At 54.2% G+C, this 15,671-nt stretch overlaps 1 protein-coding gene across 1 annotated transcript in view; it reads left to right on the forward strand.

Moving 5' to 3' along the window:
• LOC124686850 (dehydrin DHN1-like) overlaps nt 1-15,209 on the forward strand; it is a 28,598-nt gene extending 13,389 nt beyond the window's left edge. The window contains exons 2-3 of the mRNA XM_047220737.1: nt 14,670-14,778; nt 14,892-15,209. Of these exons, the coding sequence (XP_047076693.1) occupies nt 14,670-14,778; nt 14,892-15,110 (328 nt within the window). The 3' untranslated portion in view covers nt 15,111-15,209. The remainder of the gene's footprint in view (nt 1-14,669; nt 14,779-14,891) is intronic.
• Nucleotides 15,210-15,671: the final 462 nt, after the last annotated feature.

Raw genomic sequence — 15,671 nt, forward strand, 5'->3', positions numbered from 1 at the left:
CAGCCAACGTGTCCGTGTTCGAGCGCCTAGGGCCTCTCCCGTCACAAAGCAAATGCGCTGAGTCACCTCGTTGGGCAGATCTTGAGGATTCGAGAGACGAGGGAGAAGTGGAAGAAGACAGGTACCACCGGCCAAGGTGGTGCCCCGACGGACTCAGCCGTTCCCGAAGCGCGAGGTTCGGCGATTGCGCGGCCCGGAGGAAGCCGAAAGGTTGTACCCGCATACGCTAAGAAAGGCACGGCCTGATCCGTCGCAAAGGTTCAGCGAACCCTGGATGAAGAGGGTCGTCCACGGAAAATGGAGTGGCGCCCTAAACAGAGGAAAGCCGATGATGAGACATCGGCCGGCACAAACATGGTACTCGTCTTGCCGACAGAGCGTAGCGCTCCACGACTCTACGGAGCACACAAGGTGGACGACAGCAGGCGCATCAAGTCGAGAGGTTGGGTTGGTTTCATCCAGCCCGACCAAGTAGCAAGATCAAACCAATGGGCAAACCAGAGAGAGGCTGATCCTTGTGATCGGCCCCAAAAAATTTACGAAGGGAACTTACAAAACCTTCAACGAACAAGCAACGTGGAGGCCGATTCCAAGCAATCGGCCAAAATTATCCTCACCTACCTTTCTACCTGGGTTCAACATGTTATCCAACAGAGCCGATACCATCAATTTTCTTGACAGAATCGGCTCGGGGGGGCACCCAGGTATATGAAAATGCGAGGATATGCAACAGAAGCGTCTCATCTTTTGTTGATGGGAGCTATAAAGACCTCGCCGTACCAGCTTGTATATGGACAGGAGGCCGTATTGCCCTGGGAAATTACAGCTGAAGAATATGCAGCTTTGATGAGCGACACTATTGAGGACGCAACAGAACTCAGGCTTTGGTCGTTGGAGAAGATTAAGGAAAACAAAGCCAGGGTGGCTCGTGCTTACAACAAAAAGGTTAGACCAAAGGAGTTCCAAGTTGGTGATCTTGTGTGGGAAGCTGTGTTGCCATTGGGAACCAGGGATAAGGCATATGGCAAATGGTCTCCTAATTGGCACGGCCCGTACAAAGTGGTCCAGGCCTTGAAGGGTAATGCGTACATGCTCGGAGGAATTGAGCGGCGAAAAGTTCCCCGTGGCCGTTAATGGTCAACACCTCAAGAAATATTTCCCAAGCATGTGGGATGATGGACAGTAAGATGTGGGGGCCGATTTCAGAATCGGCCAGTAAAAAAAAATATATACATCAGAGCCGATGCACGAGCATCGACTTGAGAAAACATATGGAGATTAACAGCTTGCAAGTACAGCCGATGCACGGGCATCGACTTCGTAAACGGAGCCGATACGCTGATATCGACTTTAGCAAAATAAGTTTATACACAGCTTGGCCTCAGACAGCAAGATGAGCCGATATTTTGCCATCGGCTCCCTGTACGACAACTCCATTCGGCAGTCGACAAGGGGGAGATTAGTTGAGGGGATTCCTTACAAAGAAAGAGCCGATTGTTTGGGAAGGGAGAACAAGAGATCTATGGGCCGTCGCTTCCTTCGTCGTCGTCCTCGGAACTCTCATCGGCACTACTGCCGATGGGTTCCTCGTCGCTGCTTCCGTAACCCTCTACGGGAGCTTCGTCTTCGTCTTCATCGTCGCTGCTGTCGTCGTCCCACCACATGCGGAGACGCTTCGCTGGCGGATAACCCTCGAGTGAGTCATCGTCATCGTCATCTTCCTCTTCCTCTTCTTCAGAGGTGGGGCAGCCGTCCCAGGGGAACTGGTCGTCCTCGCTCTCCGACTCCGGTTCCCCGACGGCGAGGAACTGAAGATCTCCGTCCCCGCTGGTCAGGGACTGGTCGTCTTCGGACCAGACAGAGGAGGCATGGTCTTCCAGGTCCCATGCTTCTGGGGCGCGGATGTCCGGTGGCGTCTCGCGGGAGGAGGAAGACCCGTAGGAAAGCTCGGAGGAAGAGTCGTGGAAGACCGACGAGGGGGAAGAAGAAGAGGAAGACATGGCTGTGGGAGTTTGGGGGTTTTTGGGTGCCGATGGCCAGAACAGAGCGGGATGGTGAAATGGCGAATTGCTCAGAGCGGTTAAATAAAGAGGGCCACGGTGAAAGAATTCAATGCCACAGCAGTTTTCGAGGAGGCAGTACTCAAAGACAATGGTCAAATTGTGCGGAGCAATGGTTCGCGCTCGCCATGACATGACCCGACGAAAAATGCTGCAATGGTTCTGCTCTGCCATGACATGACCCGACGAAAGGAAAACGTAATGATTTTGGAAATATCATTTCCAAAACCAGGGGGGCATGTGTTATCACCAGAATTTGACCAAGTCAGAGGAGGGCCGCGATCAAAGATGGATGTGAAGAAATATATAGAAGAAGTATGTGGATCGGCCTTTTATACCAAGTTGGGCTTAATTGCCCGTGTATCTGTAAATACCCCAAAAACGAATATGGGGGTTCAAAATCTGATTATCATTAGATGTGTTAGGGTTTAGCATTGTTATCGGCTCTACAGTGTTGACAACTCACGTTCAACCCCAAAAACAAACCAATCTCGGCGCATCGCCAACCCCTTCACCTCAAGGGTTTCTATCAGGTAAGCGACATGCTGCCTAGATCGCATCTTGCGATCTAGGCAGCACAAGCCCCACGTTGTTCATGCGTTGCTCGTACTCGAAGCGCTTTTGATGGCGAGCAACGTAGTTATCATTAGATGTGTTAGGGTTAGCATTGTTCTTCGTTTAAGCATGCTTACGTAGTGCAACCCTTGCATATCTAGCCGTCCTCACGCCTATCTCAGGTGTGGGGCGGCACCCCGCTTGATCATTATTTAGTAGATCTCGATCCGTTACGATTGCTCCTTGTTCTACAAGGATTAGTTTAATATCTCGCAATAGTTTGGCCTTACAATGGGGAGGATCCAGTGGCACGTAGGGTGGCGTTCGCAAGTCCTAAACGGGATGTTCCTAGGATCAACTTCATGTTGGTTTTTTGGCCTTGTTTAGGATCGGCTTACGAGCACCGTGCGTGGCCGCAAGGCCCAACTCTGGAGTAGGATGATCCGGTTATGCGGTGAAAACCCTAAATCGTCGTAGATCTCATTAGCTTCATCTTGATCAAGCAGGACCACCAAGTATTCGTGCACCCCGTACGGATCATGGGTGGATCGGCTCTTTGAGCCGATCCACAGGATAACCTGAGAGCCGATCGAGGCTCGTATTTAACGTTTACATGTATGCCCCGCAGAAACTAAGCGAGGCAACCTCATCACCTTCCCGACCAGGTATAGGTCAGGTGGCACGCCCTGCACTTCGCAACGCCGCGTGTGACCGGAAGAGCATTGCGGGCCGTCGCTCGGAGGGGTCTCAGCCAGCCGCAGCTCTAGGCTCCCCCGGCTCTACGAGTGTTGACAAGGCCGCTGCCCGCCGGTGGGTTTTGGCAATCAACACATTCCGGCACGCCCGGTGGGACAATCGTCTACATCAACCACATCGCCATCTACATCCGAGATGGCGGACGGCACGCCGGCCACCTACGAGGATCTGCCCGACGACCTCAAGAAGCAATACAACGAGATCAAGGCTACCCTCGAAGCCGACCTCATCGGCTCTTTTCGCAGAACCCGTTCGGTGGCATCGGATGGAAGGGGTTCTCACCGGAAGGTGCACTCGATGGGATAGACCTCTCTTCCCCGTCGGAGGAACGCACCGTGGGTCTCGCGGCAGGAGATCAACTACCCGGTGGCTCACTCGCTACACCGCCACTCGAGAACTTGGTCAACGTCGCTGGAGCGTGTCGCTCGCGCGTGATCCGAGAGATCATGAGCCACCGGTACTCGCCGTCGGGACCAGCTCTCGGGACTCATCAAGGAGAGTTGCCTTTCCGAGTCCCGTCCACCGCTGCCGTTTGCGTTGGCGGCACTCAGCTGAAGTGCCGACTACACCGGCATTCCTCGTCTACGGAATTGGTGGCGACCCCGGTGACTACCGGTTCTTAATGGAGGCGCCTAAGGAGATCCCTCATGGATACGCGTGCATGTATGTGCCGGATTGTGGTGACCGGGCACTCACAAACCAGGCAACAGCATCGGGGACTCCGGTGAAGACTGGAGGAACGTCGGCGACAGAGCAGATGTGGTTAACTAAATACGCCACGCCGACGAAACTCCCGAGCCCAGCTCCCGCAGGCTGGCTCGTAGCTGGAAAAGCAAACATGGCAGGCCAAGTACGCCACCCCGGCGAATCTTCAGAGTGCAACTCCTTCGGCCAGCACAGCGGATCAGATCAGTACTATACTGAGAGACCAGTTCGGCATAATACCGAAAAGAAGGGCAGTCGGCTATTCCAAGCCGTACCCCGACGATTACGAGATGATCCCGCTGCCACCTAAATATCGGCTCCCTGACTTCTCCAAATTCAGTGGATCAGATGGCTCCAGCTCCATCGAGCACGTCGGCCGATATTTGGCTCAACTAGGACCGGCTTCGGTGTCGGATCAGCTACGCGTGAGGCTCTTTTCACGAGTCCCTCACGGGATCGGCTTTTGGATGGTACACCTCGCTGCCAGACAAACTCCATCCAGATCTTGGAAGCAATTGGAAGAGCAGCTCCATATGCAATACCATTCGAAGCTTCCGAGTCCGGCATTGCCGATCTAGCACAACTACGTCGAAGCGCGGAGAAACGGTGACGAATACATCCAGCCGCTTCAGGAATCTTAGGAACCGATGTTATTCGGTTCGTATAACCGAAAAGGAAGCGACCGAGTTGGCAGTAGCAGGCCTTGCAACACAGCTCAAGGACATGGCCTCCCAACCAGATTATCCCTCGCTGGCGCACATGGTTCAGAAACTATCAGCATATGAACAGCGCCACCCCGACATGTACCAAGACAAGTTCAAGCGTGCAGTAGTTATGGTCGATACAGAGGAGGATGAAGTGCCTGCGGGAGGCCAAGAGATAGCGATGGGCTGAGTGGACTCGTGGGGGAACCCCGTGGCCTCGCAAATGGGTAAAGCCACCAGGGCCGCCCGTGGGATTTGATTTTGACGTGACCAAGACCGAACAAATCTTCGACCTCCTGCTCAAGGAGAAACAGTTGACGGTTCCTGAAGGTCTCAAGTTCCCCACGGCGAAAGAGCTAAACGGAAAGCCGTACTGCAAATTCCACAACTCGCTTTCCCATGCCACCAACGACGGCCGGGTGTGGCGTCAGCACATCCAAGCGGCGATAGAGAAGGGGCGGCTAATTTTCAACCAGCACGCCATGAAGGTCGACACCCAACCCTTCCCCGCCGTTAACATGGTGGAAATCACCTACCCCGAAGGTTGCCGGCCAGGTCCCTCGTTCAGCATCAACATGGTAGGACCCGGAAACCACTCCGGCAAAGATGGAGATGAGGGCAGCTGCTCTCACAGCAAGGATACGAAGAGGCCGCTCCACGCGATCGGCTCCGTCATGATGGCAAGCGCTATGTCACAGAGGGAGAGGTGAAGAATATAAGATATCAGCGACCCCTCTCTGATCACATCCTCAACAAATATGTTAGTCAGTATGGTCAACGCCGGCGACCCAATTACGGTGATAGAGAAGATCGTTTGGCTAGAGAAGCCAGAAGATATCGTCGGCAGGATCACGAGGAGGAGGAACACGAGCGCTATGCCACGGAAGCATCAAGGGAGCAAGACGACAACGCCAGGCATTGGGACTGCCCCTTCTTCGTACACTGCCGGGATTCGGGAATGAGCCGATTGCCCACAATCGGCAATTGCCCGTAATGCAATCAGAAAAAGAAGGAGGCAGCCAACGTGTCTGTGTTCGAGCGCCTAGGGCCTCTCCCGTCACAAAGCAAACGCGCTGAGTCACCTCGTTGGGCAGATCTTGAGGATTCAGAGAACGAGGGAGAAGTGGAAGAAGACAGGTACCACCGGCCAAGGTGGTGCCCTGACGGACTCAGCCGTTCCCAAAAGCGCAGGGTTCAGCGATTGCGCGGCCTGGAGGAAGCCGAAAGGTTGTACCTGCATACGCTAAGAAAGGCACGGCCTGATCTGGCTGCAAAGGTTCAGCGAACCCTGGATGAAGAGGGTCGTCCACGGAAAATGGAGTGGCGCCCTAAACGGAGGAAAGCCGATGATGAGACATCGGCTGGCACAAACATGGTACTCGTCTTGCCGACGGAGCGTAGCGCTCCACGACTCTACGGAGCACACAAGGTGGACGACAAGCAAGCGCATCAAGTCGGAGGTTGGGTTGGTTTCATCCAGCCCGACCAAGTAGCAAGATCAAACCAATGGGCAAACCAGGAGAGGCTGATCCTTGTGATCGGCCCCAAAAATTTACGAAGGGAACTTACAAAACCTTCAACGAACAAGCAACGTGGAGGCCGATTCCAAGCAATCGGCCAAAATTATCCTCACCTACCTTTCTACCTGGGTTCAACATGTTATCCAACGAGCCGATACCATCAATTTTCTTGACAGAATCGGCTCGGGGGGGCACCCAGGTATATGAAAATGCGAGGATATGCAACAGAAGCATCTCATCTTTTGTTGATGGGTATTGGAATATGGGGGCCGATGTACAGGTCGGCCGTAAAAATAAAAAAAAAAAGGTGAAAATTCGAAAATTTTCAAGCACAGCCGATGCAGCAGACATCGACTTCAGAATCAAGAAACAGCCGATGCGTAGCCATCGACTCTAGTTGTGCGAGGATTATCAAGCCGTCACCAAATCCAGGATTTTCAATCTGTGGGGCTAGTGCAGCTGAAACGAAAGATTATCGGCTGTCAGAGGAAGAAAGAGGATCGGGGGGGCAGCTCACCTTGAAGGCTTTCCGCTCAGATAAGCCGATTTGTGTTCAAATCGGCTGACGCTGCATAAGGAACTCCCCCACACACGATCAGGCCCAGGTCTACACAGTTCATGCGCGTATCCTCGTCTCTGTTTTGCGTTGGCTGAGACTCGGGGGCAACGAGCCCGGTAGATTGCTCGTTGAAGGACCGATGCGTGTTATCGGCTCATTACACATTGGCAAAGAGGACAAATCGGCTCAATCAAACTCAGAAGAAATCGGCAAACTCAAGTTGGGGAGCAATTCTTCATTGATAGGCGAGATTTCTTACATAAAAAGCTAATTGCCCTCAAAAGGAAAGACTAGGGGATACATTGCCCCATCTGCTACTACTGACCCTATGCTCGGGGGTCCTATCTACGGGCCGTCACCGCCCTCGTCGTCATCCTCGAGCTCTCATCGGCACCGCTGCCGATGGGCTCCTCGTCGCTGCTCCCGTAGCCCTCCACGGGGGCTTCGTCCCCGTCTTCATCATCGCCGCTGTCGTCGTCCCACCACATGCGAAGGCGCTTTGCCGGTGGGTAGCCCTCGAGGGAGTCGTCGTCATCGTCCTCCTCCTCCTCTTCGTCCTCCACCACCCCCTCGGAGGAGGTGAAGTCGTCCCAGGAGAAGCGATCGTCGTCGCTCTCCTCCTCCGATTCCCCGCCGGCGAGGAAACGGAGGTCGCTCTCCCCGTCCGTCGAGGACTGGTCGTCCTCGGACCGGATGGAGAAGTCATGGTCTGACTCCTCCCCGGCCTCAATGGCGCGGCGGATGTTGGCCGCATGGGCCTCTTGTGGGCTCGGTGCCGGCATCGGTTCGGGGAAGAGGATTCAAAGGAAAGTCCCGACGAGGCGAGAGGAGGAAGAAGACATGGTGCGCGAAGGGTTTTTGGGGTGCCGATGGTTGGAACAGAGGAAGGAGATGAAGAAAGCTAATCAATCGGCACGAGTTAAATAACGAGAAGCCCGGTGAGGATTTAATGTATAAGTTCCGAGGAGATGACGCTGGGGCTATCGAATTTTGCGAGAAGCCGAGAAGACAGGGCATAATGATGACGGATACCGCAATAGCTCGCTTCCGCTACGACATGACCCTTCGAAGGAAAGCATAATGATTTTGGAAATGTTATTTCCAAAACCAGGGGGGCATGTGTTATCACCAGATTTTGGCTAAATCAGGAGGTGGGCCGCGATCAAAGGTGGGCTTGGGAGATTACATATGGAAGAACTATGAAGCGGCCTCGCACGGAGAATTTGGGCTAGTTAGCCCGTGTATCTTAATATAATAGATTGTATATCGGTTTAGAAGTTAGATTTTATCTCGTGCACGGTTTAGTGCACGCCCACATTAGAAAGTCCGCTGGACTATAAATATGTACCTAGGGTTTATGGAATAAACAACAACTCACGTTCAACCCCAAAAACAAACCAATCTCGGCGCATCGCCAACCCCTTCACCTCAAGGGTTTCTATCAGGTAAGCGACATGCTGCCTAGATCGCATCTTGCGATCTAGGCAGCACAAGCCCCACGTTGTTCATGCGTTGCTCGTATCGAAGCGCTTTTGATGGCGAGCAACGTAGTTATCATTAGATGTGTTAGGGTTAGCATTGTTCTTCGTTTAAGCATGCTTACGTAGTGCAACCCTTGCATATCTAGCCGTCCTCACGCCTATCTCAGGTGTGGGGCGGCACCCCGCTTGACCATTATTTAGTAGATCTGATCCGTTACGATTGCTCCTTGTTCTACAAGGATTAGTTTAATATCTGCAATAGTTTGGCCTTACAATGGGGGGAGGATCCAGTGGCACGTAGGGTGGCGTTCGCAAGTCCTAAACGGGATGTTCCTAGGATCAACTTCATGTTGGTTTTTGGCCTTGTTTAGGATCGGCTTACGAGCACCGTGCGTGGCCGCAAGGCCCAACCAGGAGTAGGATGATCCGGTTATGCGGTGAAAACCCTAAATCGTCGTAGATCTCATTAGCTTCATCTTGATCAAGCAGGACCACCAAGTATTCGTGCACCCCGTACGGATCATGGGTGGATCGGCTCTTTGAGCCGATTCACAGGATAACCTGAGAGCCGATCGAGGCTCGTATTTAACGTTTACATGTATGCCCTGCAGGAAACTAAGCGAGGCAACCTCATCACCTTCCCGACCGGGTATAGGTCGGGTGGCACGCCCTGCACTTCGCAACGCCGCGTGTGACCAGAAGAGCATTGCGGGCCGTCGCTCGGAGGGGTCTCGGCCAGCCGCAGCTCTAGGCTCCCCGGCTCTACGGTGTTGACAAGGCCGCTGCCCGCCGGTGGGTTTTGGCGATCAACCCACCGAGCGTGCCGAGAATGTGTTGACTCGCCAAAACCCACCGGCGGGCAGCGGCCTTGTCAACACTGTAGAGCCGGGGGGAGCCTAGAGCTGCGGCTGGCTGAGACCCCTCCGAGCGACGGCCCGCAATGCTCTTCTGGTCACACGCGGCGTTGCCGGTGGATCTGACTTGATCAAGATGAACGTAATGTATCCCCTCGTATTTCCTTTTGAGAGCAATTCAGCTCTTTATTGCAGATATGAAACTAATCCTTGTAGAACGTGAGTTTGGTAGCGTTGTATATGTCTTGTATTGTACCTCTTGGTACCCATATATATATGAGATAGCCACACCCGTATTGGGTGTCGAGCAGTTTCCCAAACCCTTTGTTTTACATGGTATCAGATTAGGTTACGATGTCTTCCGCTGCACCCGCCGCCGCCGTGCCGATCGCATCGGCCCCGGCCGCCGCCGCCGCCGTCGCGCCGGCTCCTCGCCGTCGCCATGGCTGCCCCGGCCGCTGCTCCTGCCTCGCCCTTCCTCGCCTCCCGGCCGCTTGCCATGTGGTGGCCAGCCCCTGGCGCCGCACCTCTGGGTGCCCTAGCTGGGTCGGCCTCCTCATCGGCCGCCGCCGGACGTGGCGCTGAGGGCGATCCGCCGCCGATCATCAACGGTGGCCCGCCTCCCTCGACCAACGCGCCCCTGCCGCCGTATGGCGGCCATCCGCCGCCACCGGTCTATGGCGCCCACTCTGCGCCGATCTATGGCGCCCAAACTGCGCCGGCGTATGGCTGGTCGGCGCCGACCTACGGCACGCCGCCCCTGCAGCCGTATGCGGTACCGCCGCTGCCGCACTATGGGGCCGCCTCGGCGACGCCCTACGGGGCCCCTACTGCCCCGATCGCCCCTTACGGTGCCTATCCGTCGTCGTCTTACGACGCGGCTGCGCCTGCCTATGGGGCCTCCTCGGCGCTCACTGCCCCTGCCCCATCCTTGGAGATGGCACCGCCGGCTGGCTTCTACGCGCCACCGTCGCCGGCACATGCAGACCCTGCGGCACCGTCGCCGTTCTACTTCTCTCACCTCCTGCCGGTGAAGCTCACGCCGGACAATTACTTGTCGTGGCGTGCACAAGTGCTCCCGCTCCTTCGGAGCCGCTACTTGGAGGGGTACGTCGATGGCTCGCTCCCATGCCCGCCGCCGTATCATCCGGCGCATCACACATGGGTGGCCCAAGATCGGGCCATCCTTTACGCCATCCGGTCGTCGCTCACACCGAGCGTCTCGTCGCTGGTCCTCTTCGCCGCTACGTCGCGGGAAGCGTGGACGGCGCTTCACTCAAGCTTCGCCTCCCAGTCTCAGGCGCGTGCCCATGCTATCCGCACTGAACTGGGCGAGACCAAGCTCCATGACAGCAGCATAACGGACTACTTCAACAAGATGGCCGGCCTCGCCGACACTCTCGCCTCCATTGGACAGCCGCTTCGCTCCGAGGACTTCACCACCTATGTTCTGAATGGCCTTGATGAGGACTATGATAATCTCATTGAGAACATCGCGTGGTCGTGATGACCCCTTGCCGCGCCGTGAGCTTTACTCGCGCCTCCTCGGTCGTGAACAGCGCGTGAAGGTGCGCCATGCCTCCCCGAGCTTCTCCTCTGCCAACGCCGCTGCTCGCGGTAAGCCACAGAAGCCGCCACCGCCGGGTGGCAAGCCGGCGTCTGGGCCTCCGCAGCCCTCGCGGTCTGCCGCGCCGCCCGTCACGGGCGGGAGTCGCCCGCGTGCATGCTGCCCCTCTTGCGGTGCTCAACAAGCGTGCCAGCCTGTGTGGTCTCGACAATCACATCGCCTCTCGCCGGCATCGCCGCTTCAAGCAAGACTTCCTCGGCATCGGCAACAATGGCAAGGGCAACGACAAGCGGTGCTGCTGCTGCTGTGACGGGTCAGGAGCACGGATACACTCCATCTTATCCCATTGACTCGTCCTGGTATATGGACACTGGAGCTACGAACCACCTGACGAGTGAGATGAGTAAGCTCTCTACCCAGGAGCCATATCGCGGTCATGATCAGGTTCGCACCGCCAATGGAGCAGGTATGCGCATCTCACATGTTGGTCAGGCTTCCCTTCTTGCACATAACTCTCGCAATTTGCATCTTCGTAATGTTCTTCGTGTTCCTTCTGCCACACGCAGTCTGTTGTCTATTCCCCAACTTACTCGTGATAATAATGTCCTTGCTGAATTTCACCGTTTTCATTTTTTCATCAAGGATCGGGACACGAGGGCCGTTCTGCTTAGAGGTCGCCTTCGCCATGGCCTATACGCGCTTGATGCGCCACCGGCGACGTATGCTCCCCAGGTGTTCAGTGGTGTGCGCGTGTCATCTACACACTGGCATGCGCGCCTCGGTCATCCTGCTGCTCCCATAGTTCGCCATGTTCTGCACCGCCATGATCTTCCAGTTGTGTCCAATAAAGCTGTAGAAACTATCTGTGATGCCTGTCAGCAAGGCAAGAGTCATCAGCTTCCTTTTTCAGAGTCGAGTCGTGTGGTTAAACATCCTCTTGAGCTTGTGTTTTCTGATGTATGGGGTCATGCCCAAACGTCTGTTAGTGGCCATAATTACTATGTCAGTTTTATTGATGCTTACAGTCGGTTCACCTGGCTTTATCTTATTAAGCGTAAATCTGATGTGTTCGATGTCTTTCTTCAGTTTCAAGCACATGTTGAGCGTCTCCTTAAGCATAAAATTCTTCATGTTCAGTCCGACTGGGGGGGTGAATATCACAACCTCAACTCGTTCTTTAATAAGCTTGGGATTGTGCACCGTGTGTCTTGTCCTCATACACATCAGCAGAATGGCACCGCTGAACGTAAACATCGCCATCTGGTAGAGACTGGCCTTACCTTACTAGCTCATGCCTCCGTTCCGTTTCGGTTTTGGAGTGATGCCTTTTCCACGGCCTGTTTCTTGATAAATAGGCTTCCATCACGACTCCTACAAATGAAAACTCCCCTTGAACTCTTGCTCAATGAACTCCCAGACTATACGTTTCTTAAGGTGTTTGGGTGTGCATGTTGGCCTCATCTCCGTCCATATAACAAGCGTAAGCTAGAGTTTCGGTCTAAAAAGTGCGTCTTCCTCGGGTATAGTTCCCTTCACAAAGGGTACAAGTGCCTACATGTTCCCACGAACCGCGTTTACATATCTCGTGATGTAGTGTTTGATGAGAATGTGTTCCCTTTTTCTGCACTTCCGAACAACTCTCCTACACCCACACCACCTATGCATTCCATTACACCATCGCCTGATCAATTTGTAGATGCTGCATATACTCCTGCGTTGCTTCCTAACCATGCTGCAGGTATCGGACGCGGCGCTCGACTGGAGCTCCTGGATGATCAGGCGCCGGACATGGATCACGTCCGGGACGTCGATCCGTTGCATGCGCCATGCATGCCGGGTCCCGCTGCTGCCCCGCTCGCAGCAGCTCTGCCCGCGGCAGCCCCGCCCGCCACGGCTGCCTCGCCCGGCCCAGCCACGCCGGTGCTGGACATCTCCGCCTCGGCCCCGCTTGGGCCGCCTCCGCTCGGCCCGACACCTCCTCGGTCCCCGTCGCTGGGGTCTCCCGTGTCCGGCTCATCGTCGCCAGCCTCGCCAGGGTTGGCCTCGCCAAACCCTGCGTCTCCTGCGCCCGACTCGGCCTCGACTTCGTCATCAGCCTCTAGCTCGCTGTCTCCAGTCCCGCCAGCGCCTGTCGGTCGTGGACCTCGTACTCGCAGTCAGGCTGGGATTTTTCGTCCAAAGGAACGCACGGATGGGACTGTTGCATGGATTGCTGCTTGTGTTGCTGATGCTACTGCTGATCCCACTGCTGAGCCTCGTCATTTTCAGGCTGCTCTAGGTATTCCTCACTGGCGCACTTGCGATGGAACAGGAATTTCAGGCTCTGCGAAGAATAACACTTGGCGTCTTGTCCCTCCTGTGTCTGGAGTTAATGTTATTGATTCCAAGTGGGTCTTCAAAGTTAAAAAGCATGCTGATGGTTCTATTGAACGCTACAAGGCCCGTTTAGTTGCCAAGGGGTTCAGACAGAGGTATGGTCTTGATTATGAAGATACGTTCAGTCCAGTTGTCAAGCCCACTACCATTCGCCTGCTGCTTTCTCTGGCTGTTACTCGAGGTTGGTTCCTTCGTCAGCTTGATGTGCAGAATGCGTTTCTGCATGGCATTCTTGAGGAGGAGGTTTATATGCGTCAGCCTCCAGGCTTTGTTGATCCTACCCGTCCTCAGCACCTCTGTCGCCTTGTTAAGGCCTTGTATGGACTCAAGCAGGCTCCTCGTGCGTGGCATGCCCGACTTGGCTCAGTTCTTCGCGCTCATGGGTTTGTTCCGTCCACTGCTGACACCTCATTGTTTCTTCTTCAACGTCCCGAGGTTACGATGTACCTGCTGGTTTATGTTGATGATATCATACTTATCAGCTCCTCTGATGCTGTTGCTGATCGCCTTGTGTCTGCACTCAGTGGTGATTTTGCTGTTAAGGATTTGGGTGCTTTGCACTATTTCCTTGGTCTGGAGGTCTCACGGTCTTCTGCTGGGCTGACTCTTACACAGCAGAAGTATTCTCTGGATTTGCTGCGCCGTGCTGGTATGTTGAAGTGTAAACATGCTACCACTCCTATGTCTGCCACTGATCGCATGTCTGCTCTTGATGGAGATGTTCTTTCGCCTGATGATGCCACTGAGTACCGCAGTCTCGTTGGAGGTCTGCAATATCTCACTATCACCAGACCAGATGTTTCCTATGCAGTCAATCGTGTGTGTCAGTATCTACATGCGCCCAGAACGTCTCATTGGTCAGCTGTGAAGCGCATCTTGCGCTATGTCTGTCTCACTGCCTCGTATGGTTTACTTCTCCAGCCGGCCCCATCTTGTGCGCTTTCAGCTTTCTCGGATGCGGATTGGGCTGGTAATCCAGATGACAAGCGATCCACGGGGGGATATGCAGTATTCTTTGGTCCTAACTTGATCGCCTGGAATGCTCGCAAGCAGGCTACAGTATCTCGCAGTAGTACTGAAGCTGAATACAAGGCAGTTGCCAATGCTACAGCTGAGCTCATATGGCTACAGTCCTTATTGAGAGAGTTGCGAGTCTCTCAACATCAGTCTCCAGTCCTTTGGTGTGATAACATCGGTGCTACATACCTCTCGTCTAATCCGGTATTTCATGCCCGAACGAAACACATTGAAGTGGATTATCATTTTGTCAGGGAACGCGTTGCAAAGAAGCTACTTCGTATCAAGTTCATCTCCTCCAAAGATCAACTTGCTGACATCTTCACGAAGCCTCTTCCACAGCCGCAGTTTGTAGGTTGTAGGCGCAATCTTAACTTGATTTGTACTTCAGGCCACAGTTAAGATTGAGGGAGGGTGTTAGACTGTATATACGTAGCGTTGTATATGTCTTGTATTGTACCTCTTGGTACCCATATATATATGAGATAGCCACACCCGTATTGGGTGTCGAGCAGTTTCCCAAACCCTTTGTTTTACACCGCTGGCGGGCAGCTCCAGCCGATGAAGGATGACCACAAGACCGATGGCATCCTGCGCCGCTCCGGCAGCTCCAGCTCTAGCTCGGTACGTTAATTCTGCTTCACTCTCTCAGAGTCTCTCCATATACGTACCGTCGATCTTAACTTGTGCTTGTGCTGTTGAATCATCATCTTGACTCTTGTGATATATGTATGTAGTCCGAGGACGATGGAGTGGGCGGGAGGAGGAAGAAGGGGATGAAGGAGAAGATCAAGGAGAAGCTCCCCGGAGGCGGCCACAAGGACACCGCCGAGCAGCAGCAGCAGACGGCGGTGGCCGGGGAGTACGCCGGTACGCACGGCGCGGAGGCCACCGGAGAGAAGAAGGGCGTCATGGAGAAGATCAAGGAGAAGCTCCCCGGCGGCGGGACGCACTGAGCTGTATCTGCTCCAAGCCTTCGTGTTGGACTACGTCAGAGCTCAGCAGCATGCGTGTGTTGCAAAATAAGATCCCCGCGAGGGGTGTGTGTTCGTGATCCTGAAATGATCGGCGTCAGCGATATGTGTTTCGTTTTTGTGAACCGATGTATCTGTATGCGTGTATAGTACTCCGTATGTATCAATCTGCCCTCCACTAAAAGAATACTCATGTGTGTTTTGTAAGTATGCACTGCTCCAAAAAAGTCTTTTCCTCCGGTCTCTCCTCTCAGCCACCGCCTCAATCCTAGCCGTCTTCAGTTCATCCTCCTCCATAGATTGGTTCCCTCTCATCCGGTCGGCTTCGCCGGCGTCAGGAGGAGTGGGGAACCCGATTTATGCGTGGAGTTTCGAATAAAAGTATTGTTTTCATTAGATTATGTTAGGATTCTGGTAGCCGCCTTCTTGTTGCTTTCCCCTCAATGGAGATGACATCGTCTGCAATAAGTGATCTTCGGCCTTTCGTTCGACGACGAGATCTTCTTCCCGGCGTCAATGGTGGTGTTGAACTAACACAATTTT

The sequence above is a fragment of the Lolium rigidum genome, chromosome 2 (genome assembly GCF_022539505.1).
Source record: "Lolium rigidum isolate FL_2022 chromosome 2, APGP_CSIRO_Lrig_0.1, whole genome shotgun sequence".
Lineage (NCBI taxonomy): Eukaryota > Viridiplantae > Streptophyta > Magnoliopsida > Poales > Poaceae > Lolium > Lolium rigidum.